The sequence below is a fragment of the Fusarium verticillioides genome, chromosome 2, assembly GCF_000149555.1.
Source record: "Fusarium verticillioides 7600 chromosome 2, whole genome shotgun sequence".
Taxonomy (NCBI): Eukaryota; Fungi; Ascomycota; class Sordariomycetes; order Hypocreales; family Nectriaceae; genus Fusarium; species Fusarium verticillioides.
Window position 1 is genome coordinate 2,546,775 of NC_031676.1, and position 25,520 is coordinate 2,572,294.

At 49.7% G+C, this 25,520-nt stretch overlaps 8 protein-coding genes across 19 annotated transcripts; 3 read left to right on the forward strand and 5 right to left on the reverse strand.

The window, feature by feature from the left end:
* Window positions 1-378: 378 nt before the first annotated feature.
* On the reverse strand, window positions 379-4,928 carry FVEG_04161 (hypothetical protein). Of its 3 annotated transcripts, none has more exons than XM_018891898.1 (4): window positions 4,537-4,928; window positions 3,612-4,482; window positions 1,471-3,544; window positions 379-1,415 (listed from the first exon to the last, which is right to left on the reverse strand). In XM_018891898.1, exons 3-4 carry the CDS (start codon window positions 3,460-3,462, stop codon window positions 696-698), a joined length of 2,712 nt encoding a protein of 903 aa, XP_018748494.1. In that variant the 5' UTR covers window positions 3,463-3,544; window positions 3,612-4,482; window positions 4,537-4,928; the 3' UTR covers window positions 379-695. The 3 variants fall into 3 exon arrangements, with proteins under 3 accessions (XP_018748494.1, XP_018748492.1, XP_018748493.1); XM_018891896.1 differs by having other exon boundaries at window positions 3,608-4,482; XM_018891897.1 differs by having other exon boundaries at window positions 1,471-4,482.
* A 627-nt stretch (window positions 4,929-5,555) lies between these two features.
* FVEG_04160 (hypothetical protein) lies at window positions 5,556-10,389 on the reverse strand. 6 transcript variants are annotated; one of them, XM_018891895.1, is made up of 4 exons: window positions 9,581-10,389; window positions 8,971-9,052; window positions 6,462-8,627; window positions 5,556-6,410 (listed from the first exon to the last, which is right to left on the reverse strand). In XM_018891895.1, the coding sequence occupies exons 3-4, from the start codon at window positions 8,374-8,376 to the stop codon at window positions 5,713-5,715; spliced, it is 2,613 nt and encodes an 870-aa protein (XP_018748491.1). In that variant the 5' UTR covers window positions 8,377-8,627; window positions 8,971-9,052; window positions 9,581-10,389; the 3' UTR covers window positions 5,556-5,712. The 6 variants fall into 6 exon arrangements, with proteins under 6 accessions (XP_018748491.1, XP_018748486.1, XP_018748490.1 ...); XM_018891891.1 differs by having other exon boundaries at window positions 5,586-6,410; window positions 6,462-8,904; XM_018891890.1 differs by having other exon boundaries at window positions 6,462-9,052.
* Window positions 10,390-11,741: 1,352 nt separating this feature from the next.
* On the forward strand, window positions 11,742-14,757 carry FVEG_04159 (hypothetical protein). Its single transcript, XM_018891889.1, has one exon. It carries the CDS (start codon window positions 11,853-11,855, stop codon window positions 13,395-13,397), a length of 1,545 nt encoding a protein of 514 aa, XP_018748485.1. The 5' UTR covers window positions 11,742-11,852; the 3' UTR covers window positions 13,398-14,757.
* Window positions 13,247-15,182, reverse strand: FVEG_15417 (hypothetical protein). The gene has a single exon (XM_018904544.1). It carries the CDS (start codon window positions 15,083-15,085, stop codon window positions 13,592-13,594), a length of 1,494 nt encoding a protein of 497 aa, XP_018748484.1. The 5' UTR covers window positions 15,086-15,182; the 3' UTR covers window positions 13,247-13,591.
* A 94-nt stretch (window positions 15,183-15,276) lies between these two features.
* On the reverse strand, window positions 15,277-18,018 carry FVEG_04158 (mitochondrial division protein 1). Of its 4 annotated transcripts, XM_018891885.1 has the most exons (4): window positions 17,566-18,018; window positions 16,881-17,481; window positions 15,824-16,833; window positions 15,277-15,768 (listed from the first exon to the last, which is right to left on the reverse strand). In XM_018891885.1, the coding sequence occupies exons 1-4, from the start codon at window positions 17,629-17,631 to the stop codon at window positions 15,493-15,495; spliced, it is 1,953 nt and encodes a 650-aa protein (XP_018748480.1). In that variant the 5' UTR covers window positions 17,632-18,018; the 3' UTR covers window positions 15,277-15,492. The 4 variants fall into 4 exon arrangements, with proteins under 4 accessions (XP_018748480.1, XP_018748483.1, XP_018748481.1 ...); XM_018891888.1 differs by having other exon boundaries at window positions 15,824-17,481; window positions 17,566-17,974; XM_018891886.1 differs by having other exon boundaries at window positions 16,881-17,974.
* Window positions 18,019-18,070: 52 nt separating this feature from the next.
* On the forward strand, window positions 18,071-19,720 carry FVEG_15416 (chorismate mutase). Of its 2 annotated transcripts, XM_018904543.1 has the most exons (4): window positions 18,071-18,210; window positions 18,274-18,525; window positions 18,593-18,653; window positions 18,747-19,720. In XM_018904543.1, the coding sequence occupies exons 2-4, from the start codon at window positions 18,455-18,457 to the stop codon at window positions 19,413-19,415; spliced, it is 801 nt and encodes a 266-aa protein (XP_018748479.1). In that variant the 5' UTR covers window positions 18,071-18,210; window positions 18,274-18,454; the 3' UTR covers window positions 19,416-19,720. The 2 variants fall into 2 exon arrangements, with proteins under 2 accessions (XP_018748479.1, XP_018748478.1); XM_018904542.1 differs by having other exon boundaries at window positions 18,071-18,525.
* On the reverse strand, window positions 18,597-20,520 carry FVEG_04157 (protein BCP1). Its single transcript, XM_018891884.1, has 2 exons — window positions 20,251-20,520; window positions 18,597-20,198 (listed from the first exon to the last, which is right to left on the reverse strand). The coding sequence occupies exons 1-2, from the start codon at window positions 20,335-20,337 to the stop codon at window positions 19,428-19,430; spliced, it is 858 nt and encodes a 285-aa protein (XP_018748477.1). The 5' UTR covers window positions 20,338-20,520; the 3' UTR covers window positions 18,597-19,427.
* A 61-nt stretch (window positions 20,521-20,581) lies between these two features.
* FVEG_04156 (hypothetical protein) lies at window positions 20,582-23,752 on the forward strand. Its single transcript, XM_018891883.1, has 3 exons — window positions 20,582-21,600; window positions 21,653-22,106; window positions 22,155-23,752. The coding sequence occupies exons 1-3, from the start codon at window positions 21,100-21,102 to the stop codon at window positions 23,024-23,026; spliced, it is 1,827 nt and encodes a 608-aa protein (XP_018748476.1). The 5' UTR covers window positions 20,582-21,099; the 3' UTR covers window positions 23,027-23,752.
* Window positions 23,753-25,520: the final 1,768 nt, after the last annotated feature.

The window sequence follows — 25,520 nt, forward strand, 5'->3', positions numbered from 1 at the left end:
CATTCCGTTCTCAGTCAGAGGCTTGTTCAGAAGCAGGACGAGCAGGCCAAACATTGACGTGTTGAACCTTAATGCAGTTATAGCGTCACCATCTTTTTTGAGTACTTTATTAGTGTGGCCTAGTTTGCATTACTGGAAGGTAATTTATGATTACTTATTCTTTATATTAGAATTGACTTCGACTTACTGTGAAAAGATGAGATACACGAAACTGCAGGGTATTTATATTTCTATCCATATGTCTTAGTAGGTATGTGAAGGAAATTGTGTACATGTTCGTTGCCGGGTACTCAAATTGCTAGCAATATAACTCTGTGCCCATTACATATCAATATGTAGTCATGTTCTGGTTTGTCTCAGGTGACACTGCGTACTGCAGCAGGCATCCTGTCGAAATGAACGAAGCAACTCTGTATTAAATTTGTCAACGTGATATGAGCATACGCTGTAATAACCGTATATTGATATCCACTGTGTTTGATAACGAAGATGCGTTACGCCCGTCAAGGTATGTTTCCAAAATAGCACTCTAGTGCTCGTTTTCAACCAAAACGCCACGCATATGTTGTCTATAAACAATAATAAGGAAAGTCGAGGAAGCAAAACGAATATATCGGCATTGTACCCCTTCGTGTCTGTCCCACCAAGGGCCTCTTGCAAGAAACAACTGCATGTGCAAATCTTGGCATCAAACGTCACTCGATCTTGCGTCGCTTGTTCGATCGCTTGACAACGTCTTGTCCCTCTAGAAAGTGACCCTTCTCTATCTGGTGTTGGCGCAAATTGTCTGGTCTATTCTTGTACTGACTTGTACAGCCGGGATATGGACAGCGGTAGATGGTGGGAGGTTTTGTTGAGTGTTGTAGTTTCATGTGCTTGGCCATACTGCCGCTGAACCATCGAGGATCACCTTCAGGTGTATATCCGCACAGTTTGCAACTACTGTCCGACCTGATTTTTGCTGTTGATGAGGAGGAGGATGCTGCTGGAGCTGGAGAAGGAGGTGAATTTGCGGCCGTTGAAGTTGCCTGCACCGAATTCGTGTCTGCAGGCGTAGGAAGTGGTAGCGGGTTCAAGGTGCCAGGATCAATTGTGTTCGGCAGGCATGAGAAGTCCAAAGGTTGCCCTGCATCAAATGGGCCAACCGAGCTAAAATTGAAGTTGTTCGGCGACATGACATTGAAGTATTCATCGATATCATCAAAGCCATCCTGCGTCACTGAGCTGTTTTGAACTGCGTGCTCAGACATCGATTGTAACGGGGCACCAATAACAGTCTTGATAAGCTCAATGCATTGCCGGTAATAGAAAGCCCGGTAAGAGCCTTCTGGTGTAGCTGTGCAATAAATAGAATCCATCTGTTCTCGAACAAAGTGGATATAGCCGTCGAAGTAAACGTCTGGAGGTAGGTACATCTGCATTGGACTGTTTAGTCTAGTCTTGACCTATGAGCTTCTGTCTTCCACTCACCTTTCCACACTCCATAAGCTCGAGTTCTAAGCGCCGTGGTGGCATCTGCTCCGAGTTGGTGCGACGAGCGATGTTGTCCAGATCATTTGCAAAGGCTTGATAATGAGTATAAAGTTGAAAGTTGTGCTTGAGTACGAGATTTGCAGTCATGGTTTGTGTCGAATCCATGTGCGCCCTGTCTAGGCTATTGCAGTGGCCCAAAAAGAGATCAGATGATAGAACTTCTGTGTCGTCTACCATATGGATGGTAGCAATTTCCAGTTGGTCTAAGAAATACATTGCTAAAAACGCTAGCGAGTCGACACTGGCGGAGATCATGTTTCCGGACTCGGTTCCTTTACCCTTCGAGCCAGGCGAGGGTGACATTGATGATGTCTTGGCTCGAACCAAGTTCACGAGGTCAGCATTGCTCATATCAGCTGGTTTCCACAGAGTTTCGACAATCTGTATGTACAGCTGGCAATCTTGACGTGAAAACAAGGCGCTGTACGACATCGCTTGAACAAAAAGATCGGAAGATCTGTTTGCAGCGTCTTGCTCGTGAACAATAAGTGAGAAACAGTAGACCAAGTGAACAAAACAGAGGACATCGGTGGGAACAGTCGGCTGTCGACCTTCGATGATATCCATGAGAGTTTCGAGTCCCTTTGTAGCTATCACTGGAGCCGTAAGATTTCTGAGCTGTATGACAAGGTGGTTCTTGGTGATATGGTGAAGTTTGGTCAGAGAGCCAGCGACATGCATCTGAAGAGTACTCCATGCCGTGCTGATCAGAGACCGAGGGTTATGATAGGACTCGGCCTTCGGTTGAGGTGGTATGGGATGGAGGGACGGTGGCATCGTGACATTATTGTCGATGAGGGCAATGTTTGCATCGAGGTCGAAAGTAGAGGAAAGGAAAGAGTCATCCAATGCGAAAGCGGGCTGGTTGAGATTCGTAGTATCAGACTTAGTGGCAGGCAAGGCATCAAGCATGTGGATGTTTGTGGGGAGTTCAGTCGGTTGGGAGTCATAGGACATGACTGCCTCGTTTTCGAGCGAGTTCCAGCCCTTGGCTGCGGGTGCCTTGTGAGATATGGCGAACGAGTTCGTCCTGAGGAGGCCTCCTGGGCTTCCAAAGTCATTCTCAGTGGAGGAGAAGTCTGAGTCGAAGACTGGTGCACTTGCCCATTGATCAGAGAACGATGAGATGGGGGAGATATTGTAGCTTTCTCTGCTGAAAGTAGTGTCCGTCGTATTTGTGCTCGACGTGGAGTTTGTACTGGCTGTCGAGCGAACCGAGGTGCTAGGTGCAACCTGGCCCTTACTGCGTCTCTTTTGTTCCCTGCGGTACTCTTCTAGACCTTCTGTATGAAGCTGAAGGGTGGGCCGTACGGAAGTCATGTTGCAGCCGGGGTCGATGAGGTTTACAGGGACAACAGTGCCTTGCGACAGCATGAAATCGAGGGGATCGCTGAGGGTTGCATCTGATTCGAGCTCGGCGGGGTGAGCAGGCAGAGTCTGTGCCTGGTGCTGTGTAGGCAGCGATGAGGTGTAAGGGGTGAGCATGGGGGCCGGGCTTATCTCTGCCTCGTTCTCATTCTCCAGTATGGGCTGTAAAACTATCCCACTGGAGCCAATCTCATGGATCTCATTCGTAGGTAGCTCGAGCTCACTTGGTGCCACTGCGAGGTCGTAGCTGGGTGGTGCTTCAGTTTCACCGATGTCACTGTCAAGGTCAAGATCCTCCAGGGCTGAGCTCTTAGGTTTGTGGCCGAGGGAGTTGAAGAAGCTCTTTGCCATGGACAGTATCTTCTTTCTTCGTGATGGGTGACCCAGGCATCGCTTGCACTTGGAATCGTTGAATCGTTCGGATTTCCCGCATTCGTAACACCAATACTCACTCGTGGAGAGCCAGCTACACGAATATAGGTGCTGGAGCATGAGCTCGTGGTTGGCAAATCGCTTGCGGCAGCGCAGCATAGGACACTCCAGCTTCTCTTGGGAGGTCATTCTGTCGCACTCATTGCGTTTGACTGCAGTCCAGACGATGAATCGATGAAGAGCGCAGTCATCGCTTGAAGTACCACGGGTCCTATTGCACCAATGAGTCGGGAGGGACTTGTTGAGATGAATGAAAGGGAAAATCGTCTCTTACACACAAGATTTTGGTGATGCCTCATTGTCTTCTGATGCGATCGAGGAGACGGAGGATGATGATGTGGATTCAGTGCTTGATCGCCGAAGACTTATACGATGACTGGGGCTTCGAGTGAGCCGGCGTAGGGCTGAAGGTCCCGAACCAGAGTTTGTCCCATCCAGGGACAAACGTTTTTTTGACTCCATTTCGAGAGTCAAGAGAAAAGCTTTGTTTTCGACTCCCAGACCCTGTAAGCAAAGCTTGTACTGCGAAGTTGAGCTTGTTGGGCTGTCGCAATTAAAAGGCGATCCAAGTAAGACCAAGCAGGCACTCCAAGGATGGTGAAAGAGGCGAGAGATTACAATAGTATCAGCCTCCCCAAATAAAGAGACAATCAGACGTATGCGCCACCCATAGTCGATATAGTTTGTTTTGGGGTTTATCACCACTGGAAGATGAGTTCAACGGCTGGGGAGGCAGCTCGTGAGGATGCTGTCCTAGGGCGAATAAGACAAGAGTGTGTAGGACTCAAGGCCTGGGCTAGGACTTGGGGCTTGGTTAGAGGTAAGTGGACCAAAGGTGTTGGGTTGTATTCATCCAACGCAAGCGATGCAGGTAGTCAGTCAAGTCAGTAGGTATGTATGCATGTATGTATGCGTCCGTGGCACCCGGGCCTGGGGATGGGGGGATCTGCTGTTGCACTAAAGATGAGCAGAGTTGTCTTGTAGTGGATGATCTTATTCCGGGCGGTGCCTAAGAAGCTGGGTAAGCTCCGTAATCTGGTAAGGCTTTTTTGAATCCGATGAGATGATGAGGAATGAACAGGGAGTTGTGAGTCTTCGGTACTACAAGTCCTGTATGTAGTATGTACTGTACCTACATCAGAGAGAAGACTAGAGCAGAATTAGCCTCGCACAGCTCACTCAGAATGGAATTGCAGCACAAACCATCCCCCGCCCGTCTATACGCGGGGAGCCCCGGCAATGAAGCTTGCTTCTTTCATCCAATACAATTGCATCGTCATCCCTGTCCTTTGGTTCAAGTGGCTTGGGAAGAAGCAGGGTAGGCAACAAGGCGGACACAGCTCTGCCCCCCCCCCATAAACTGGACTGCGAGTCGGCTTTAGAGAATGCCTGGGAGGATGCTGGGCTGAGCCGAGCTGAGCTGAGCTGAGCTAATGAGCCATAACTCGCTACATGCTGGGAGACCATGAACACTGCGGCCTCGATACAGTAAAGGCGTTGTTGGTATTGAATATTGTTTCCTATTACTTTGGAAATGTCAATTTCTTCTACCTGTCGGTAATGGTTGAGTATCGTTGTTACACCAGACATTGCTGGAGGAGACTGGCGAGAGACTACCTAGGTAGGATGCTGTTTTTGTTATTTACAAAGTCTCCGCTGCGTGGTTGCGTCACACCGAAACGTCCTAAGGATTCCGTTCGTTCTTTCTTGTTCAACCCGTCGCGGAATCAGGCCATTTACTCAAAAGTTATAAGTAGGTAGTAAATCAGGTGATTGCAACAAACAGTACATCAAGTAATAGGGAACTTGGAGAATAATCGCCGGCTTTCCCTACATCCCTCATGCTGCAGGGTAGGCTAATCCTGTCGTATTGACATCAACACCCGACACCTCACTCGACGTTCAATCTCGACGTTGTATCAATTGTCCATGGGACTCCCTCTGTCTGTGTTCCTTGAAGGGGTTCTAAATGAAGGCAGTGGCTGTTTATATTTGAGTGGTCGGAGCTACGCTTCAACGTCTACAAGTGTAGTAGCTAGTACTGAACTATTCGACCACATCCAGAAACAAACCTGGCCCATGCAGGAACGCTCACCTTCCTTGTCCTGAGCCAAGAATGCCACTGGCTTTTCGGCTTGCATAAGGCTGACCAATCTGACCATCACGGGCCTTGTCATGCAGACACCCATCACCAGTTGTGTAACCAACCATCAATAGGTAGAATGCGACCCCATCCTGACATTGAATAAGATGCTTGACTCGTCTAATAGATATATTCAATAGCTTTCTTGTTGTTACAAAGGTAGTTGACAAAAGAACAAAGGAGCTCGCTGATTACTCCCATCAGGTTATGATGTATGGCTAAAATATACACAATTTCTATACTCCCTGCGATCGGAAATCATCAGTCGATCTGTCAGGTTTGCTCTTCTTCTCCATAACTCCCTTTAGTACTCTCAGTTTTTCCTCTGTGACTCGAATTGCTTCTTCCACCTCCTTTTCACCCATTCGAGACGCACGCAAGTTCTCTTCAACTGTCTTTGGTTCCATTGCCCTCTTGCGTGCCCCGACGTTGTCGCTTTGCAGACGGTCCATTCCGACACGTTCCTCCAACCAATCCCAAAGCTCACTGTCCTCTCTTCGCCACATCTCCTCATAAGCAGCAATCCTGTCCGGTCGGTAGACGCCCCCGAGTTCGCGACCGTAGGAGGCATTTCGACTAGGTGTGAAACCAAAGCCAAACCACGTGGCAACCAACAGCCCTACCAGAAGTCCATACATAACATTTCCAGTGAGAAGAGGTTGAACAATGTCTCCAATTGGCTCCAGGATTCCGCGTACAGGCTCCAGAACACCCCAACTTGTCTGAGCAGGCCGCTTGGGTGCAACGCTGGTCTCGACAACACCAGTATTTGACTGCGAAAGCTTGGCCTTCTTGCCTTTCCTCTTGCCTCCCTTAAGTGCTGAGGCTATCGGCGTTGTTCCTCCTGGTTTGGATGATACTGCTGCCTTGATAGCTGCAAACAGGTCTTTTCCATATGTAGTCTGGCCATCAGTTGCACCTTTCTCAATAGGCCCTGAACCATGTTAGCATTGAATCTGGCCACCATAAGGGCCATTGCAATTACCTTTCAGCCAACTCTTGCCGGACCACTCGATTGTACAGTTCATCTGCACTCTCGTGGCGTTGTTTTCGGCCCACGAGAGGCAGTACCTAGTTTTGACCGCAAACACATTGCCACTCGGCACGTCTGGTGTTTGGGTTGAGCAGGTAAGGTTGACCGACTTCTCGAGATCTAATGTCTCTAATGTCTCAGAGGTAATAGTCTTGGTCTGCTTTGGTCCAATCGAGCCGTAGAGTGGTTTGATGTACGAGAATGTTCGTGTTCTGTTATCCAGTGTAAGGCCCTTCTTGTCCTCCATCTGGAGCTCTAAGCACTTCTGCTCTCCCGATAGCCAGTTCGACATGAATGTAACTGAAGCTGGGCCAAACATGAGGTTGTACACCTTGCCAAGTGGTGCCGGAATAATATCATCGCCAACCACTCTGTCGTAATGTGATGCTGTGTCGCCGCATTCAGTGGGCGCATGAGCAGCTGGGCCTGGGAAGTCCGCGGAGCCTCCAGCAGCCGGAGGTGACTCTTCAGATGCCGGGCCACTTGGGAGCGCTGCTCCTGATGCTTTCCTGGAGGCAGCCTTCTCGCCGTCAGCATCTGCTCCGCTAGTTTTCGTTTCGGCAGCTATGCTAGCATTGTGCATTTCCTCGTGGACATCCTCATCGTAGTACTCCTCTTCATCATCACTCTCGTCATCTGTCTCCGAGCCCTCGTGGGCCTCATCCTCCTCCACTGGGGGCTCAGCATCAACCTTTTCCGTTTTGTCGCCGCCGGTACCCTCAAGTCTAACACCATTTAGCGTACTTTTGAGTGTAGGGTGACCAAGTTTCCATATGTTCACGATTAGATCGTATGTGGCATCCCGGCTTGTGAAACTGGCAAAAATGTGCTTGGCATGCAGAGTTGAAATCATCAGACCGTTCTTGAAGAGCAGTGCAGTGCTTCTTTTCTCGACAGACACAATCTCATCGAAGCTCATAACGAGTGTTGTTGTCCAACCAAAAATGTTGCTGCTGAAGCAGAGATGACCCTCTGAGACATAAAGGCGGCCGTGCGCGAGAATCTCTCTCTGTAAGGCGCAACTGTAGTCTTCGATGAGATAGTCATCATCTGGCACACTCTTAAACAGATCGTGAAAATCGCGATTTCTTTTTTTACTGGCAATAGCGAATCCCGTAAGCTTGGGTGCGCTCAGATTTGGATGCGCTAGTGAACTATTCGCAGCTGCAATCGCAGCTCCTATGGTGGTTCCAGTCGTGACAGAGCTTCCACGCTTCCTGTGGCTCTGTTTGAGAGCACTTCGGAGACTGGATGTTCTTTGCACACCATTCTCTTTGTTCATAAGCTCTGGAGGGGGAGGTGTACGTTCACGGCTCACGGGTTCATAGAGTGAGCGTGGGCGACTGGAAGACTCCTCTGGGATAAACTCCACAGGACTCACTGGAGAATCGACGGGAGCAGATTCAGACCGAGCACGCTTGTCAGACACATCGGGGAACCTGGCGTTAACTGGAGATGCGACAAGGCTGGGAGCTTCGGCAAGCCCAAGCTGACTGAGACTCAGCTCACCAGCACCAATGGTCGACACTGCGGACTTTCTGTTTTCCTTCTTGTCCGCCATTTGCGCCACTGGGGCAGGTTCGATGTTGTTTTGGGTATCGTGGGATTCAGGTGTTTCTTGTATGTTGGGAGTCACGCTTCGAGACTTGTTTCCACCGATGTTCAGACTGGTATTGCTGAAAGAATTGGCAGCGCTCTGGGCAGCTGAGATCATAGACGAGAAAAAGCCTCCTGAAGGGTTCTGATTCGCCGTAGGTGTTGGTTCATCACTCTCTTGGGTCGGTGTCAAGGGGGCGGATACAATGTTAGAGAGTTTGCTGGGGCCGATGTTTTGTGAATTCGATCGACTCCTCCTGTTCGCACTCATGTTCTGAGAGGAAGGACGGCCATTTGTACCCGAATTGTTCCCAGGACTACTCCAAAAGGACTTCCTCTCGGGGGACGAATGGCCGGATTTGTTGGCGAACTCAGTAGGTGTAGGTGGGGTGTTTACTATAACCGGGGCAGGTTTGTCACCGCTTGGAGGAGTTCGAGGCGGGATATTCGTGTCAACCTTGGGCTGTACCCTCGTCCGTCTTTCCGGAGAAGCAACCTTAGCTGCAGCTGGTGGCTCGAGAACTGGCAAGTCTTGATCAGGATCAGGATCCACTGAGATGGTAGGCTGTTGTTCGTCGCGAGTCTCAGACGATGGTTGGGGCTCGCTTGCTGGGCGACGCTCTGGACTCGAGTTATTCCCAGAGCTCTTCTTGGGCTTGAATATACCCTTGAGTCTACCAGCAGGTGAAGGCGAACGGCGAGCAGAACTTTGGGGAGGGAGCAAGCCCGTCTTACTCCGGCCGATCCGGGGGTCTCTTGAATCGATGGAGTCTGTTCGCGATGCTGGGAACGTTGACGACTTTGAAGCACTACTGTTGGATTCGACGTCTGAAAGCGAAGGATGTGATTCTGGTTGATAACTTGCCTGTACGATGGAGGAATTTGTCGTTAGGTGGCCTATTTGAGAAGGATGAGTAGAGAAAGGCGGCGGGTATCGAGAGTTGGATCTAAAGAGTGACGATGGCTCCAGTTAGATTGATCAAATGCAGTAGAGAGCACAGACGGTAACACCGATAAGTGGAGTTTGCTAGGGAAGTGGACACGGGGAAGACGGCAGATGTGCCAAGCCTGCTGGGCACGAGAATAACCAGAAACAAAACAAAGCAGTAATATAGCGACGTGGTAAGAGAGGTAGCTTGGAAGTATGCAATGACGAAACAATTGAGTTGATGCTTGTCAACGCGAGTATAGGCGATCATAGCGCCGTGTGGAGCTTTGATCTGCCATCCCTCTCTTAGTGCAATAAGTTATGTAGAATGGTTGTCTCTCCTCTTGGTGCCACTTAAGCATGGATGTCGCAGATACTGACCAAGAGGGTCTCAGCCTCGCAGCTGATCCCACGCAACAGAACTGGCAAAAACAACATGGAGGCAGACGATCATTGCCACGAAGGATTCGGTTGATAACGGTACGGGAAAAGCAGAAGGGAAACAAAAACAGAACAGGGAGAGACGAGACAATTGAATAAAACTTACGATTCGTCCCCATCGGACTCATAGGAGCGGTGGCTTGTTCCCTCATCCTCGTCCCCTGCAATATGCTCGGAGCGTGTACCATCGCTCCCTAAAGTTTCTCGGCTCGACTGTGAATGCGCAAAGACGCCAGCATCGTCATAGGACAGCCCTGGTTGTTCACGGTCTTGCTTTTTTCGAAGTCGCTTGGAGGATATTGACTTTGGCAGCAGCTTGTTCAGCCCAGTGTTGCTGCTGTTGTCCAAAGTCGTTGACATCGTTGCAGTCGCCGCGTACCGCAGCCTCCCTCTGTCGAAGGACGAGTAGGATATGAGGGATCAAGCCGGAATCGCTCGTTGTTGCGTGCTCGGGAGGTGTTGGAGTGGATACGCTCGATGTGGCGGCAGTGCTGCGAAAAGCTGGTCGTAGTTGACAGTACTCGCAAGGATTTCGAATGACAAACTTGGGTTATGTATTTTCAATATTCGATAATGGTCGAAGGCTAGGAACTGGGAAGTGATGAGGTTTTGTCGTGGAAAGCTGGATGGCGATCGAGCCAAGGATAAAAGAGTTGACGTCGTTGGTTTGTTTTAGCCCAAATGGTTTAACTATATGATGGGCCAGACTACAGGTCCTGGACCACGCCAAGTCGGGTCAAGACTTGTTCGATTTGGTTTCTGTGGAATTCCTCTCGATTGGGTGGTATCCAACTTGAACCGCATGCGTGGTTTCGAATCTGTGACTGAGTGGGTGCGTACTGCATTTATCCAAGCCTGTGGCTTTTATCAATAAAGGGTGACTTCAGGGGATGTGAATTATTAGCTCGCAAGTCCGTAGGTATTTTCGGTTGGTGTAGGCATATTACAGCCCGAATCAACCAGCCAACCACCGAAATCAAGTGGAAGCTCTAAACTTAACCGATGAACCCGCGTACACATCCCTGTGAAGTGGACTAGTGAGGGCGCCAATGATTGATATCCATGGATGCTTAGCTGGTGGGACCAGTCAGATTTGATCCATGCTGAAGCTCTGGCCAAACAATGGGGTTTTGTTTGAAGTCGGTGGAAGAGCTGGCTAGCTGGGTAAGACTCTGTGGCGCAGTAACATCTAGACTCCTTAACACACCTTTGTAAGGCAGGTACGAAGTTCGCTATACGAGAATGATGAAAAGAACAGAGTGTCTTATTCAAGTCGTAATTGATATCTCTGTCATATGGGTGAGAAGGGAAACAAGGGGCAAAGACAGAAGCCAGAAAGGCTTCCCTGAAAAAGAGGTACATTCATTCGTGAATATTTATTACTTGTATGGCTCGAATGGTGTAGACTAGACTGGTCCATGACCCAATACCATTCAAATACATTCACTGACTTGAACCTCAGAGCTACAAGTATCTAATATGCTTACATACATAGAGAGAAGGCTACAAGTCATAACAATGACATTATTTTTCGCGGGAACTTGTGATTTCGCTATGAAAAAGTTCGACTTATTGTCTCAGTACTATCAGACGCTTTAGGGTCAAAGGACTGGACCAAGACCGTAATAGTTACTTACATAGGTACGGAGTATGCATGTCATATAAAGCAGGCATCTTCATTACCAAGGAAACTGCTTCTGCGTAAAAAGGTGATAGTACATATTGAATACCTAGGTACACTGCATGAGTGCCTACCTAGTTTAGGTATCTTAGGTTCCTCATAATTCGCAGTCGTTCTCCACATTTCAGTTACCTTAGTGTCGTCATGAAATTCCGGATCACTTCCTGCGTGCCTGGGCGTCTAGCAGGTAATTAATCTTAACCCCGCCAAAAGCTAAATTGTCTATAACTACATAGTACTAACCTAGACACTTTGGGCTACCTTAGGATACTGTTGGTATGAGCGACGGGTTGCGTCAAGAGGAAAGCAAGACTTATATTATTCCATCCGGCCTTTGACCTCAAGAGTGAATGCCTTTTCGGTAGTAAGATCTCGTATTACTGGACCCTCGATATGCCGTAGACAACCCATGGGCCATGTGTTGATTTAAGCTCTGCCTGTCGTTATCCCGTCCGACAGAATCATCGCCAACTTGGAATACTATAGTACATTCTTAGGTGCTAAGGTAGAGACTACATGTCGGGGCCCGGAGCCACTTAAACGAGATCACCGGTGGTCTTGTGCCTCCCCACATTTGACCTCATCACGTTAGGATGACAACCCAATCCACTACCGACAACTCAATAACGAATCCAAAAGATTAAACAGCACACAAGGGACAAACCAAGCTCTCTTGAAGCTCACTGCACATGGAACAATGGACTCGTCTCCGCTTGTAAAAGCACACGATCATGTGCGCGCCGCGAGTGTCGCTCACCACTCCTCCGACAGTACAGTCGCAATCACGGAACATACTCAAGCTGCTGGCGAGTTCGCCAACGCTGCCAGATCGACCTCTAGCATCGAAGCTCTGCGAACACTGAAGCTCCTAGAACAACACCATCGTAGGATCGCCGAGATTTTAAACCGACCGACCGAACCTACCTCCCAGGCCAGCGATGCCGATCTCAACGAGAAGGATCCGTCAACCAAAGCCAATCTCCCCACACAAGATGCGGACGACAAGAAGGAAAACAAAAAGGACTCTACGGCGTCAAAGAAACTGTCCCCTCCGACCCAGCGTAGATATGCTCCACGGGAGATGTCCTCTTCTATCGCCAGCAACCTGGCTACCGCTCGTGGCATCCGATCAAAGTACAGAGGCCAACCTCTCGCGCCCAGTGTTTCCAATGACCAAGCTCCCGGAAATCTAGACGCAGCCTCGCACCCTCGCGGAACCAAGGCCAAGATGCAGACTATCATCGATCACCAGCCTGGCAAACCGACGTGGGTACCACCTGTTCCTGCAACCACACGCTCCGATAGTTATGGTAAAACCTCATCGTCCCGACGCACCGATACAGCTCCCTCTGCGGCACTCAATGATGACGGAGGATATACTCGGTTCTACAACACCTTCGGGAGTCTTATCAATAAGATTTCAGCACCTTTGGCTTTTGCCGGTCTGCCACTAATCCAAGAGGAACCCACCATTTCAGAAACACCTGACTCCCCAGAAATGTCTCCCAGTCCCAAGCGTAGTCACCTCAAGGCGTCCCCGTCAAAGGTCTTAGAACCAGACCTTAGCAAGATCTACTCTAAGGCAACTATGCAGGCTCTTGCTAGAGAAGGACACGGAGCTAACGATTCTTTCTACGTTGTACCTACTACTGGCCACACCATGTCTTACGCAAATATTCTCAGCTTTGCCGAGAAGGAAAAAAGAAGACTGGGGGCATCGTCCCACAGTGATCTTCTCGATGTTCCTGATGAAGATGATGACGACTTTGTGGATGCCCGAGAAGCACCCCCGCTGTCGCCCGGAGCCAAACGCCGTATTGGCCGTGCCCGCACTGACAAGGACCTCAACAACATCATTGAAGAGCTATACACTGAAAACAAATCTTTAAAGGACACACTAGATAAGCTTACCAAGCGGCTCCACGCCTTTGAAGCCAGTGCTCAGAATTCGGCAATGGCTCTTGCTGAAAGTTACCGTCTCATGCGCCCTGGATCACCCACCGCTTCACCACACACCAGCAAAGTTGCCGACGAATCCTTACGACGCAAAAACCAAGAGTTGGAAGAACAGCTAACCGCAGCCGTCAAACAGATGGAGCGACTGGAAAAGGACAACCGAAAGATGCAAAAGGTTTTGGACAAGTATCGTGAGAAGTGGGAGACACTGAAGGCTGGAGCGAAAGCTCGGAGAGAGGCCCAGGGAACGAGTGAGAGCGTGGATGATGCATCGACAGCTGGGTAACAAAGGGATCACAGGTCTTTCTGATGTTCTGTAAAATCTACAGGAGTTTGATTCAGCAGAGTCTTGTCCGTAGGCAACGGATTGACAATGTTGACGACCCACATTGTCGTCTTATCACATCACAGTCACTGAAATCAGCCTCCTGCAGATCCGTGTGAAATTCATTCATGGATCTCCCTGGCCCCCATGGCCTACTAATTCCACCAGAAGCTCACACTGAAGCTCACGCTTAGACTTCTCACATAATGCCACCATCCAATAGGAATAACCAGCGTGTCTCCTGGTTTAAGGATGCACTCCCAATACTCGATACCTTCGAGTTGCTTCCTCATCCTTTGGACATCTTCGTCACTCATATCTTTCGGTTTCTCATCCCATTCTTCAAGCACACCCACATCTAATCTACTCGTGTTGCTCATATTAATACCATGCTCAGATACCCGCGGCTGCATAGCATATGTTGCTCGAGGAGGATACAGACGGATATATTTTGTTCCAACGACCTGGCAGAGCAGGTTATGATAGCCGTCGGTGTGAAGAGGTGTGATAGTGCGCGCTGGGCCGAACCAGGCGTTGAGCTGGGGCATGTCAACCGGCGGCTGATTTAGAGACGGAGTTGTTGGATGAGGTGGGACGTCGACCCAGCAGAAGTCCGGTATAGTTATGTCGTTACGCAGCGAAGGGATCTGCCGGAAAAGGTTATGCTGGGCAAGATAGCCAACGCTATCTGTTTCTCCTGTAACATAGCGATCAAGAAAATCGCGGAACTGGATAAGTTCTTGTCCCCAACCCTCATCAACATAACTTCTACCGATTTCAACCGGTACCAGACGTCTCCCCCCAAAGGTTTGTGAGAGGAGATACTCTGGATCCTTCCAGGGGCGGCCCGTGAGAGCAGGCCACCCTGTAATTAAATCTGTGAAGATAATAGGCCGAGGCTCTCCGTTGTTGCTGTTCATGTAGTCTTCAAACTGTGGCATTATCCAGCCGGAGCGCCGAGGACATTCCCTCGTAGGTGAGAGCCTTGGTTCTCCGTGAGGCTGGTAGTTAGAAAAGCATTGCGTCGAAGTGTCATATCTTTGACGCTTTGTTGGCCTCTTATGTTCCTCATTCGCCGTCCAAGCTAATTCAAGCATCCGTATTGTGTCCTCAAGCCATTGTTGTCGTCCACCACCACCCGCCGTGATGAGTGCTCTATCAAGCTTCTCAACGACAAGATCTAGAAGCTTATCTGGGACAATGCTATGGATTATGAGTGGTTGCATGATGAGACTAAAAGAGTCAAGGATGCAAGCGTCAGTGTATATCTGACGCCACACGACAGGGAGGAGGTCATATCGGTAGGCGTAAAATTTGGACGACGAGATGGAGATCAAGTCTGCGATTCTTCTTTCAAGGAGACTCTGATTGATGTTGACGATTCTCTTACTCGACGTCAAATCATTGTGAATTGTGATCAATGCATGAGCCTGTCGTGCAAGAAGCCGAGCCACGGCATCTCCTGTGGGATCTGTATGCGCAGCGGAATCTGTTGATTTCCCTAAAACTCTCTCAGAAACCCCTTCGGACTCTTCAGGGCTTGAAGAGCCTGTATCCGTCGTTCTCGACCGAGCGTCTGGTGCCTTAACGAGCTCTTGAGTTATCTTAAAATACCTGACGAGGATTTCCCCATAAGCCGCTGACGCCATAACTCCAGTGAGATACAGTTCAATGAGATTTATGTCAGCCTAGTCGAAAGGCAATGTTGTTTCGAGGCGCTTGTCATCTGCTAGGGCGAAAGTGTTGTGATCAATAACAGTGTAAAAGCACATATTGTCACGTCACCCCTCAACCGTGAAATTGGTCGTACAAAGCATCCAATGAGATAGAGGAAGGAATCTTCACACACAATGTTCGCCAACATGATGTACTAGAGCTTCTTAATCAAGTAATTAGCATCGAGCCCAGTGTATATTCTTATATAGTGAAGCATTACAGCCATTTCCGCCCATCGCCTGTTTATAAAGCCACGAATTGAATGATCAAAGGGCTGCTCATGATTCAAGTCGTCATGAGTGGATTTCATTATTTCTTTTACAGATTGCACACGTATATCTTAGCTCGTCCATACACCCACGACACCGTCTCGTCTGCCTTCAACAAGATATCCATCTCTTACACGTACACGCTCCACGATGGCGGGAGTCTTACCCTCTTCAGCGGCCGTGATGCCGGCGCCGCATTCCCATTGTCGTCCCTCCACCTTATCGTACACCTTAACGACATCCTCGCCAGCAGCACTGACGATTCTTCGGGCGTCAAACATCATGTCTGTGATTGGGTTGTCGTAAGCATATGCGTCGTAAATAGACCCTGTTCTCAGGTCCCAAATCTGTGGTTACAGTTAGTCACGATGTACTTGGAAGAACATAAAGAGAACAACGTACTCTGATGCTTCGATCTACACTTCCCGTCACCAGATGCACATCGTCGAATTGGAGACACGTAACTGCACCTGTGTGACCAACTAGACTGCGATGGACCTGGCCGCTCCGAAGATCCCAAAGTCGCACCATGCCGTCTGCAGTACCACAAGCAAGTGCCGTCTCAAAGACCTGCAATGCACCCACGAAGTCGGCCGAACTGCTCTGAGACCGCCCCGTAGGTCGCCACCCGCTGTCTGTAGTCGTCATACTTGCTGCTGCCGCCCACATAACGTCTAATGTTTGCACGCAACGTCCCTTTTCAAGATCCCAATGGCGAATCGTCTTGTCCGCAGAACCAGAAACCATAACATCGCCCCTGAAGTGAAGGGCTGTGATCTCGTCTACATGTGATTCCAATGTGTACAGAGGGCAATCGGCCATGCTACCAGGTGGGGGTTCAAGGTGGTTATCCGTTCCAAAAGCGATAGCATCCTCATCGTCATCTTTTCCCAAGCCGCCGTGAGGGTCGTAATGCGCCTTACTGAGATCCCAGAGTCGAATGGTCGCATCCATAGAGCCCGTTGCGAGAATGTTATCCTCAACCTGTAAGGCGCGTACCGAAGCAGTGTGCCCTTCCAGATAACCCATGCATCTACCAGCGTTGAGGTCCCAAACGCGAACTGTATCGTCCAGCGCAGCAGTAACCATAGTACCGAAGGGGGCGTCAAAATCAATAGCTGTAATCGTGTCCTTGTGTGCTCGAAGTTCGCGAATGGCTGTGCCAGGCTCGAAATGCTCGTGCAGAATGGGCATTGACTTCTTACGATGTACCTTTTTCGCTTTCCGGGGCGTGCTACCTGCTTCTGAGGAAGGAATCTTATCATAAACTGACTGGGACATGAACTCTTGATCGTGATCATCGGCATCGCCAACCAGATCTTGTTCGTCCTGGGTTCGTGTGTTTCGTGCGATTTCCTCAGCCTCATCAACCAACGCCTGCGCCTCATCAACTCGGATTTCCATCTCGGAAACTTGTCAAGTCAGTAGAGTCTTGTCACGTATTTGGCACATCACATACTGTCGTGCTCCAGCATAGCTTCATCTTGTTCCAACCCAGCGAGCCTGTCCAGGATAATTCTTCGCATGCCGTGGAGATTGGCGATTTTGTTATCGATTTCCCGAATCTCGTAGCTCGCCATGCTCTTACGAGTGCCCAGCAGCCCAAACTCATGCATCATGGCAGCCTTCTCTTTTTTTAATTGAGTTAATTTTTTTGGGCTTCCTGATGCCCCATCTGAGTCTTCCAGCATCTTGCGACCGCGGGTGACTCGTCGCTGGAACTTTTTGCCCTCGTCAGTCAGCTCGGGGAAGCTGGCCTGGAAACCCTGAAACAGCGAGTAAGGATTGTCATGCTCAGGAATATTGGCAAGCAGCTCATCGGGAAGGTATGTCAAAGCGCGATGCTGGATTTCGTGCGTTGAAAGTCTGGATCGCATGAGGTCGGTTGGCGTTGTCCTAGCCATCGCGAACATGCTTCGCTGGACTGTCGGCCGCTTCATTTGTTTGTGCACCTCGGCCATCGCGGTTTGGTAGTGATGAGCCGTGGCTTCGGCATTGGGTCCGATCAAATGAGTAGCTGTAGTTGTAACCTTTCGACTGAAAGCCTCGAGTCCGCGCGTCTACCCAAGAAACAAAGCATTGAGGTTAGCTATGTGCGGCCCGTACGACAAGAGACAATGGAACTCGAGTAGGTATCTACACACCGACACAATAGACTGGTCGTCGTCTCCGCCTTCGTCGAAGCCATAGTGAGTCTCTTGGTTCGCCATGGCCTAGCTCCTGGCGGAGGTGCAGAAGCTCAAGAGAATCGGAGGGCCTTGAAGCGATTGGATCGAGGTGGATGATTGACGCTGAGGCTTCGCACAAGGAAGAATCAAAAGATTTGGCAGCTCACGAGGAGTTTATCATGACGCGCGCCGGGATAACCTTGGTTATTGAGGTGGAGGGCAAAAAAGACCCGAACAGGCTTGGATTTGGGCTTGGGAGGCTTCTGATCCGAGACGCTAATGTGGGCAAGAGCAGGATTGGATGGATGGCTCTCTCTGTAATTGGCTCATGCGACACTTATGCCACAGCGCTGGAACTGCTGGAATGATCGCTGGAGGCTGCGAGGATAGTGGCGCACAGGTGAATCCGTGCCCTGTAAGGTGTTTTAAAATGCCATCCACCCCCGGTGACGTTCAAGGCCGAGCTCGACCTACCTTAGTTAAGTTACCCCTCCATGCTCAATTTTATTGTGCTGTAGGAAGTGGGAGGAAGGGAAGGGAAATGCCGGCTCTAGTTCCGCCCATGCCCTCCTCTCCTCCCTTTGAGCTCTTGCCAGCCATCTCGTGGCCTGCAAGCTTTTAGTTAGTACAGAGCTCCAACCTTTCTGTGCCCGCTTTATGCTACCAACTACCTAACGTAGGCAGGTACCTAGGTACTTAGGTGGTGATTAACCCTTCGGTACTTCAACATTGACTTTGAACGACTCACAACCCAATTTCTGTCTTTTACGAGATTTGGACCCAATCTTCGGATCATTCAGGTCAAGACATCTCGGAAGCACATCTCCAAGGCGTCCAAACCCTTTTCTTTTTAATTAGAACTAGTATGGATACCGTTATCAACATGGCCGATGCCGCACACGCACTGGATCTGGCCCGAATTCGATTCCAACTTATGTATGAGCTGCTACCGGCTTTCCGTACCCCCTATTTTGCCATTGAGCACCCAGACTGACATTGGTAGTCGCCTTGAGGACACAATCACCTTCCATCTGATCGAGAGAGTGCAATTCGCATTGAATGGTGTAAGTGGGATTAGAGCGCCTCATGCAAACCCCGGTCCAGCCGCAAGATCCCAGACCGCATAATAACGATAGTTAACCATGTCATCATTTTAGACGATCTATGTTCCTGGAGCTGTGGAATTGCCTGAAGCGAATCTGAGCTTCCTCGACTGGTATTTTCGCGAGCAGGAGAAGCTACAATCCCTCATCCGACGCTTCGAGTCACCTGACGAATATCCTTTCTTCCCCGATGCATTGCAAAACCCAATACTCAAGCCTCTCAATTATCCCAAGATCTTGCATGAAAACAACGTCAATGTGAACGACAAGATCAAGAAATTCTATACGGAAAAGTTTCTCCCCGCAGTATGCCCCGATTTCGGACGCGAGGAGCGGGGTGAGTCTCAAGAAAACTACGGCTCAACCGCAACTTGCGATATTGCTTGTCTACAAGCTCTATCACGACGCATCCACTTCGGCAAGTTCGTCGCAGAGTCCAAATTCCGGTCGGACGAGGAAAAGTATATTCGGCTTATCAAGGCTGAAGATCGGGATGGCATCGCTGAATCTATCACTAATGCAGCAGTGGAGAAGAAGGTCCTTGAGCGACTACGACTCAAGGCTCTGACATATGGCAAGGACCCCTCCATCCCCGACGGGACCGAGGGAGCAGCGAAAATCGATGTTGACGCTGTTGTTTCAATGTACAAGGACTTCGTTATCCCATTAACCAAGGAAGTCGAGGTGGAATACTTGATGCAAAGGCTAGAACCAAGTGCCTGAGCTTCATCTCATCTATTGCGCCGCACTGAGATATTCATTAACAGCTTTGACCGCCCCTGGGAACTTGTTCGCCTCGATAAGAATCATGTGCCCGTGCGCCTTGACGCCCATTTCTTGGAATGCCCGTTTACTGTCTGCCGCCGACTCGTCCTCTTTTGTGTAATTGAAATTGCCGTGCGCTACCGCGTGTTTTTGTAGCACCTCGTCTTCCATGTGGAAATAATAAATGCCGGCCTCCTCCTTTGCCTTTTTGCGCTTCTGATTCTCAACATCCAACTTAGACTCGAGTTCCTGGTATGTCTTGGACAATATCAAGTAGTGAGTGAAATCGTAGGGTTCATTGTCCTCCACAGCAGCCTCAACCTCATCGATAAGCATTGAATATAGTGGTGGGGCCAGCTCAGAAGGCATGTTAATGAGGCGTTCAGAGAACACAAGTCCCACGTGCTTTCCACTTTTGAGAACGTCGGCAATGGGTGTCAGTGACGAGCTACTCTGCGCTTTCTCGATCAGGTATTTGATAATATCGTTCATGGGCTCCTTTTCTTGGTGGACGGCCGTGTTGAGAATAGTGAGCATGGCGTAGGCATCAGTGGCCTTTCCGTCAACCTTGATGGTAGAACCAATGGTTGGTTGTGAGAGAACGAGATCGGCGAGGGCAGACATGTTGAAGAGATTCGCATCAACATCGAATAGTTGCCGCAAGAGGGTCTTGGTACCGTGGAAATCGACCTCGGGGTCAAAGTTGAACCACTCAAAATCAACGTCAACCATATCGAAGTCCTTTGGTGCAGTTAGTAGGATGCGCATACAACTTTGAAAGCATTTTGCCTACCTCGTCATCAGAACCGTCCTCGTCCATTTTGTCGATATCAGCTGGCGGGACATCCTTACCCTCTTCGCGCGCTCGCTTCTTGCCCATTGTTGAATATCAGATGGGTGTCGCTCTAGAAGATTTGATGTTAGAACGAATGTAAGAAGACAGAGGAAGTCACTTAAGTCGGCGCAAAAAAAGATAGACAAAGTTTCACCAGTGATGTCGAGCCAAAACATTTTCCAGGCCCCTCATCACTAACAACTTTTTGGGGCGCTGATAAGATAAGAGTAACTAGTTACCCACCTACCCAGGCTGTAGTGGGAGCCTTTTTCAATGAAGCAATGGCCATATAGATGCTGGTCAGGTGTCGGGCCCAGGTAAGGTAGGCACAGTACCTAAGTAAGCTCCCCCAGCCTAGACGGGAATGGCTGCAACCTGCGGGAAGAGAAACGCCTCAGACGATGAATGGCAAGAATAGGCTATATTACAATGGGCTACCTGATATCTGGGGCGACTTCTGTTCATGAAATTTCAAGGCGTAAGGTCCCCATTTAAGGCAATGAGTTTCGAGGGTTACAGGAATAGAGGAAGTATAAATTATGTACTACTAGTATTGTCGTGGTATCAATCCATTAAAGTGCCCATCAGCTTGGATCTGGGCAGCTCCCGTCCTCGCCCGCTCAATTTGGTACTCGTACTCCACCTCCATCTTGGTCGCTACCCCCGTCCGTCCCTGCCGACCACCGACTGGACTTAGTTCAAGTGCGCGCTGAACCAACGCAACGTCATTCCTCCAGCTTCTCTCTCTCATCAACAATCGCCCAACCGACACAATCGCCGAATTTCTTCGTTGATATTTCACTTGCGATGGACTACAGCTCCACGATCCACGACGTGGAGGATCCCGCTGGCGATTCACCATGGGGCAACTCCCCTGTGTCGTCTCCATCGCGAAACAACATTGCTGCCTTCAATCCCGCCTCAGCTGATGCTCCTCCTCCCTTTCGCTACAGTACACAATCTTCGAATGGCCTATCTCAGGACCAGCCTTCATCCCAGTCTGAAGAATTCCAGCGTCCAGGGACTGCGACTACAGCCTCTGGCACTGAAGATGGTACCGAGGCTTCAGGTACACTGAACACCTCAGAGGCGCAGTCGCAATCCATAGCCGCTGAACCATCAGCTGGGGAGGACGGACAATCTCAAGCACATAGCCAGCAACACAACCAGGTTGGTGCGCCGGCTTCACAGTCTGAACAAGAACAGCATCCCCCGAAACCGGCTGGGCCTCAGTATCGACTCCAAGCCAAAATTACGGGACTCGAACGCACTGGCAAGAAAGATCCCATCCTCCGATTCGATGTTCACGTACGATTTCCGAGTTCTTTTTATACCTCAATGGTGAACTGACAAGGCACAGACTAACATTCCCCGCTTTCGAACAACTCAATTCCGAGATGTTCGCCGTCTACACTCCGAGTTTGTTAAACTCGCCGATCATCTGATATCTGCGAACCCAGAGGTGTTTGTCCCCGCGGTCCCGCCGCCTCTGACCTCCGCTGGAGCTGGGACAGACGAGGATGAGATTCGGGTCAAGGCCTTGATGCAGCGGTGGTTGAACTACGTTTGCGGTAACGAAATCCTGATGCGGGACGACGAGATGGTACTCTTTGTGGAGAGTGACTTTGGTTATAGCCCCATGGTGAAGAAGAAGCAGCCAGCGACAGGCGTCCGCAGAAAGATTTTGAAGCAGTTCGCTCCACCCCCTGATGATACCCCTGAGCTTGCAGACGCACGTCCAACCGTCAAGCTCTTTTATCTTGGTAGCATGGATGCCGGCCACAAGGTTGATAAGCTGGTGAAGGCTAGGAGGGGTAAGCTTCTGACAGACCGCACAAACCCAGCATACTGAACATCCTTAGGACTTGGCCTCTCCGAAGCCGATTACGGTGCTAAACTCACAAGTATGCATGTCCAGGAACCCCATCCTGGTTTGGCAAATGCATATCGAAAGCTGGGTAAAGTCGTCCAAACCGTCGGCGACTACCATGCTGCCCAAGCGACAGCAGAGGCTACAACTATTGGCGACCCATTCCAATATCACTCACAAGACGCTTTCATTGTCAAGGAGTCACTTACCAACCGACAGATTCTGATTCGCGAATTCCTACAAGCTCAGGAAGCTACCCGTAGCAAGCTCAATGCGGCTGATCGCCTCAAAGCCAGTTCGAGTGTTCGCCGCGAAAAGGTGGACGAGGCCATCACAGCATTGGATGACGCTCGACAGCACGAGACCTACTTGTACAACAAGACCAACCGTGTCACCCAAAACTTGGTCCAGGAGCGTCGTAAGTGGTTCTCGAGAACTTCTGCTGATCTCCGCCTGAGCATTAGGGAATATGTGCTTAGAGAGATTGAAGCTGAGAGGCGGACTCTGGCCCTGCTGGAGACGGTACGACCGGATATCCGATCAATTGACGCCTCCGGTGGACTGAGCCGATTGGGTCGTGAGTCGCATCCTACCGTGCGTCGATCAAGTCTCGCAGCCAGTCAAGGCCCCAAGGGTGACTCTTGGAGTGGCGTTCCTCGCCGTTCAGATGCCACGGGTCGCAGCGTGTCAGGCAGTCTCATCAGCAAGGTGTCAGAGGAGGGCGAGAGCGAAGAGAGCACCGAGGCAGCTCAAGGGCGACAGGCGGGGGGCCGTGCCGGCCTTAAGGGTGTCAGCGAAGAGGATGATGAGGATCGTGTGGATGCCAGGAATGCTGCGAGCCGGCTGGCGGCCAGCACATTCTAAGCAGCAGCAGCAACGAGTGTACTATGTGGATGATGAATAAGGGGCTTGCATCAGATTCCCTCCTCTTTTTGATAGCATTGCTCTGAGCCTGGTGTCATGCAAAACTGATTTTCTTTATCGTTGCGTTTGTGATGTTCTATTCGTCTCAGGCCTCATGAGTTTATGTCAAACGCCGTGGTGTGTATGGATATGCCGTGTAGGAGCAACACTATGCTCTTGATAATGTCATTGCGCTGCCGGAAGCTCACTGTCATTTATCACCATCGTTCGATCTTGAAGGGATAGCGGTGTATAGAGTTGGTGGGTTGGTTACAAGGAAGACTGCACATCTCCCAGCTCTCAATTGTGGGATGCGACGTGATGATTGGCGTATCAAGTCAAAGCTGTGATAAAGACTCATCAGAGAGTTTTTCATGATCACAAATGAGGTCCGAGGAGTATGCTTCATCGTTCACATGAGCCTCTGCCCTTATGCTGAGAAAGTCTTTGACAGATAAGATAAATTGAGTTCATTGGATATACCTCGTCCGATGTTGAAATCCGGTCTGGAAGACCCTGACTATAATCTTGACCGAGGCCAAGCTGCAGAAAAACACTTTACGCCATGTAACGGTCGCACAGAACATGTGTTCGAGACTCCGGAGGTTGTATGTATGTAGGCAGATTGCATTTCCAAGATGATTATGGCGAAACCTGCTGTGCACATACTTGCATGCTGTGTCACCCTGAAAGCATTGGGAGCAATGTCGTGGGCTGTCAACCTCAGTCAAATGGCATATCCCGTCAATCTTGCATGAACAAGAATGTCAGCAACGCCCAAAAATTGAACCAACGAGTCGTGCAGGTCCCAATGGTTGCGGGACAGCACCCATGGGGCTGTTTTCTAAACGAAGGCCTCAAGCGGAAGATTGAGACTGACATCCTATCAAACACTGCTTTGAGACACATGTACAGCTGGTTGGCCGTGTCCGTCAACCTTTTTCCTGAGTAACATAAGTAGGTACCTAGGTACATGCTGTACTTGTACTGTTGGAGGAGGGAGCTGGACATGTGTCTTGCATTGTTTGTCTTGTATTAAAATAGAGTTTGCGTGCTAACATTTTTATCCCGCTCGCTGCCTATCCTTGTAATCCACTGAGACGATGCCTGGCTGAGAGAGGCCAAGCAAGCATCCAACGAACATGCTAGACTATGTCGTGCTCAAGGAAGAGGCGGCTTGAAGGGGTTGCGGTTGCTCCCCTGCACATAGCACTGTCACGACACCCAACTTACTACCTTATGTGGCACTTGGCGACTGTCATGGCTTGAACTGTGTGGGAGCGAGTTATTTGTCCGTCGATTCGTGCCTCGGATTGTAGCGTAGCTATGTATACGCGTTTATACGAGCGTAATAGAGTATTAGTCCAAGTCTTCAGATGGTCTGGTTAGGTAGTTACTAGCTAGTCCGTGGTCTGAAGGATTTAGTTACCTAGGTATTCTCTGACGTTCTTAGTACCAAGACTAAAACATTAGATCAGTTGTCGGGATCCTCGCATAAAGCCTGAATAATAATAGGCTATCAATATCATTGGGGGGTTTTAACCGCGACTGACGGTTATCAGAACTTAGTTCCGGCTGGGGTGGGCTTTCGCGACTTGGTTCAGTCTGTCACATCCAGGGGTTGAGATGAAGTAGTGGAACCCCAAGCGCATGGCATCTCGTCATCTCTGCACCTTGTGGCTAACCCTTCGAATAGACGTGCAGCAAGATAGCTACCGTAGGCCAATCAGTTGTGCAACTCTCTTGTCGTTTCTATGTATGCACGGATACATGTGGTGGCTACCCAGAACAACGGAATATTTCGCCTTGATACAAACTCAATGCGTCAGGAATTGGAATGTCGGCACTTGGTCAACTTAAAGCTGTTTGTTGGGTTTGGATCAAAGCTGAACTTTGCGGCAAGGATGGAGCGAGCTGCATTCTAGAAAACTTCTCAGCATCCGAATGGCCCAGATAACCCTGGGATGACCCAGTCTTGCTTGGCTGTTGATGCAAGCTTTAGCCTGGTCCTAACTTAAGGCGAAAGAAAAGACGTGCAGATTGTCTTCGTGTGTTGGCTGTTGAAAATTTTCATATTATGATTAGGCTGCTGGCGCCCAGAACATGTATCAAGCCTACCATTGTTGGTGTTTGCCCATATAACACTCCCAAACCATGGATGTATTCATTGGTTGGAGGTACCATAGCCACGCCTGGAAATCATCATTCATTCTCACCCCCATCGGGAGAGAACAGATCGCCGTCAAGACAACTGAGAATATTGCGGAAGCAGTCCTACCCCATCCCCGCCAAACGGAGGGAGGGCTTGACCATACATACATACATACGGATATGGGGTCCGGGGTTTGACCCTCTGATCCCTGCCAACTATAGATTTACTGTCGACATCGTGTTGCTTCTTCTGTGGTTGATCCTTGGCCCTTGGAACCCTTGATAAGGCACGACATGACAAGAC

Bases quoted from the DNA above. Each gene is read 5' to 3' on its own strand.
- FVEG_04161 (XM_018891896.1), bottom strand. From the start codon at position 3,795: ATGGAGTCAAAAAAACGTTTGTCCCTGGATGGGACAAACTCTGGTTCG. The intron at 3,545-3,607 runs GTAAGAGACGAT...TTGGTGCAATAG, and splicing joins GCATCACCAAAATCTTGTGT to GACCCGTGGTACTTCAAGCG. The intron at 1,416-1,470 runs GTGAGTGGAAGA...AGTCCAATGCAG, and splicing joins AGCTTATGGAGTGTGGAAAG to ATGTACCTACCTCCAGACGT.
- FVEG_04160 (XM_018891890.1), bottom strand. From the start codon at position 9,834: ATGTCAACGACTTTGGACAACAGCAGCAACACTGGGCTGAACAAGCTG. The intron at 9,053-9,580 runs GTAAGTTTTATT...GTCACTCTTTAG, and splicing joins GAGTCCGATGGGGACGAATC to ATCCAACTCTCGATACCCGC. The intron at 6,411-6,461 runs GTAATTGCAATG...AACATGGTTCAG, and splicing joins CGGCAAGAGTTGGCTGAAAG to GGCCTATTGAGAAAGGTGCA.
- FVEG_04159 (XM_018891889.1), top strand. From the start codon at position 11,853: ATGGACTCGTCTCCGCTTGTAAAAGCACACGATCATGTGCGCGCCGCG.
- FVEG_15417 (XM_018904544.1), bottom strand. From the start codon at position 15,085: ATGGCGTCAGCGGCTTATGGGGAAATCCTCGTCAGGTATTTTAAGATA.
- FVEG_04158 (XM_018891885.1), bottom strand. From the start codon at position 17,631: ATGGCGAACCAAGAGACTCACTATGGCTTCGACGAAGGCGGAGACGAC. The intron at 17,482-17,565 runs GTGTGTAGATAC...TTTCTTGGGTAG, and splicing joins ACGACCAGTCTATTGTGTCG to ACGCGCGGACTCGAGGCTTT. The intron at 15,769-15,823 runs GTACGTTGTTCT...CTGTAACCACAG, and splicing joins GTGTAGATCGAAGCATCAGA to ATTTGGGACCTGAGAACAGG.
- FVEG_15416 (XM_018904542.1), top strand. From the start codon at position 18,455: ATGGATACCGTTATCAACATGGCCGATGCCGCACACGCACTGGATCTG. The intron at 18,526-18,592 runs GTATGAGCTGCT...TGACATTGGTAG, and splicing joins CGAATTCGATTCCAACTTAT to TCGCCTTGAGGACACAATCA. The intron at 18,654-18,746 runs GTAAGTGGGATT...TCATCATTTTAG, and splicing joins TGCAATTCGCATTGAATGGT to ACGATCTATGTTCCTGGAGC.
- FVEG_04157 (XM_018891884.1), bottom strand. From the start codon at position 20,337: ATGGGCAAGAAGCGAGCGCGCGAAGAGGGTAAGGATGTCCCGCCAGCT. The intron at 20,199-20,250 runs GTAGGCAAAATG...ACTGCACCAAAG, and splicing joins AGGACGGTTCTGATGACGAG to GACTTCGATATGGTTGACGT.
- FVEG_04156 (XM_018891883.1), top strand. From the start codon at position 21,100: ATGGACTACAGCTCCACGATCCACGACGTGGAGGATCCCGCTGGCGAT. The intron at 21,601-21,652 runs GTACGATTTCCG...GACAAGGCACAG, and splicing joins TCCTCCGATTCGATGTTCAC to ACTAACATTCCCCGCTTTCG. The intron at 22,107-22,154 runs GTAAGCTTCTGA...GAACATCCTTAG, and splicing joins GCTGGTGAAGGCTAGGAGGG to GACTTGGCCTCTCCGAAGCC.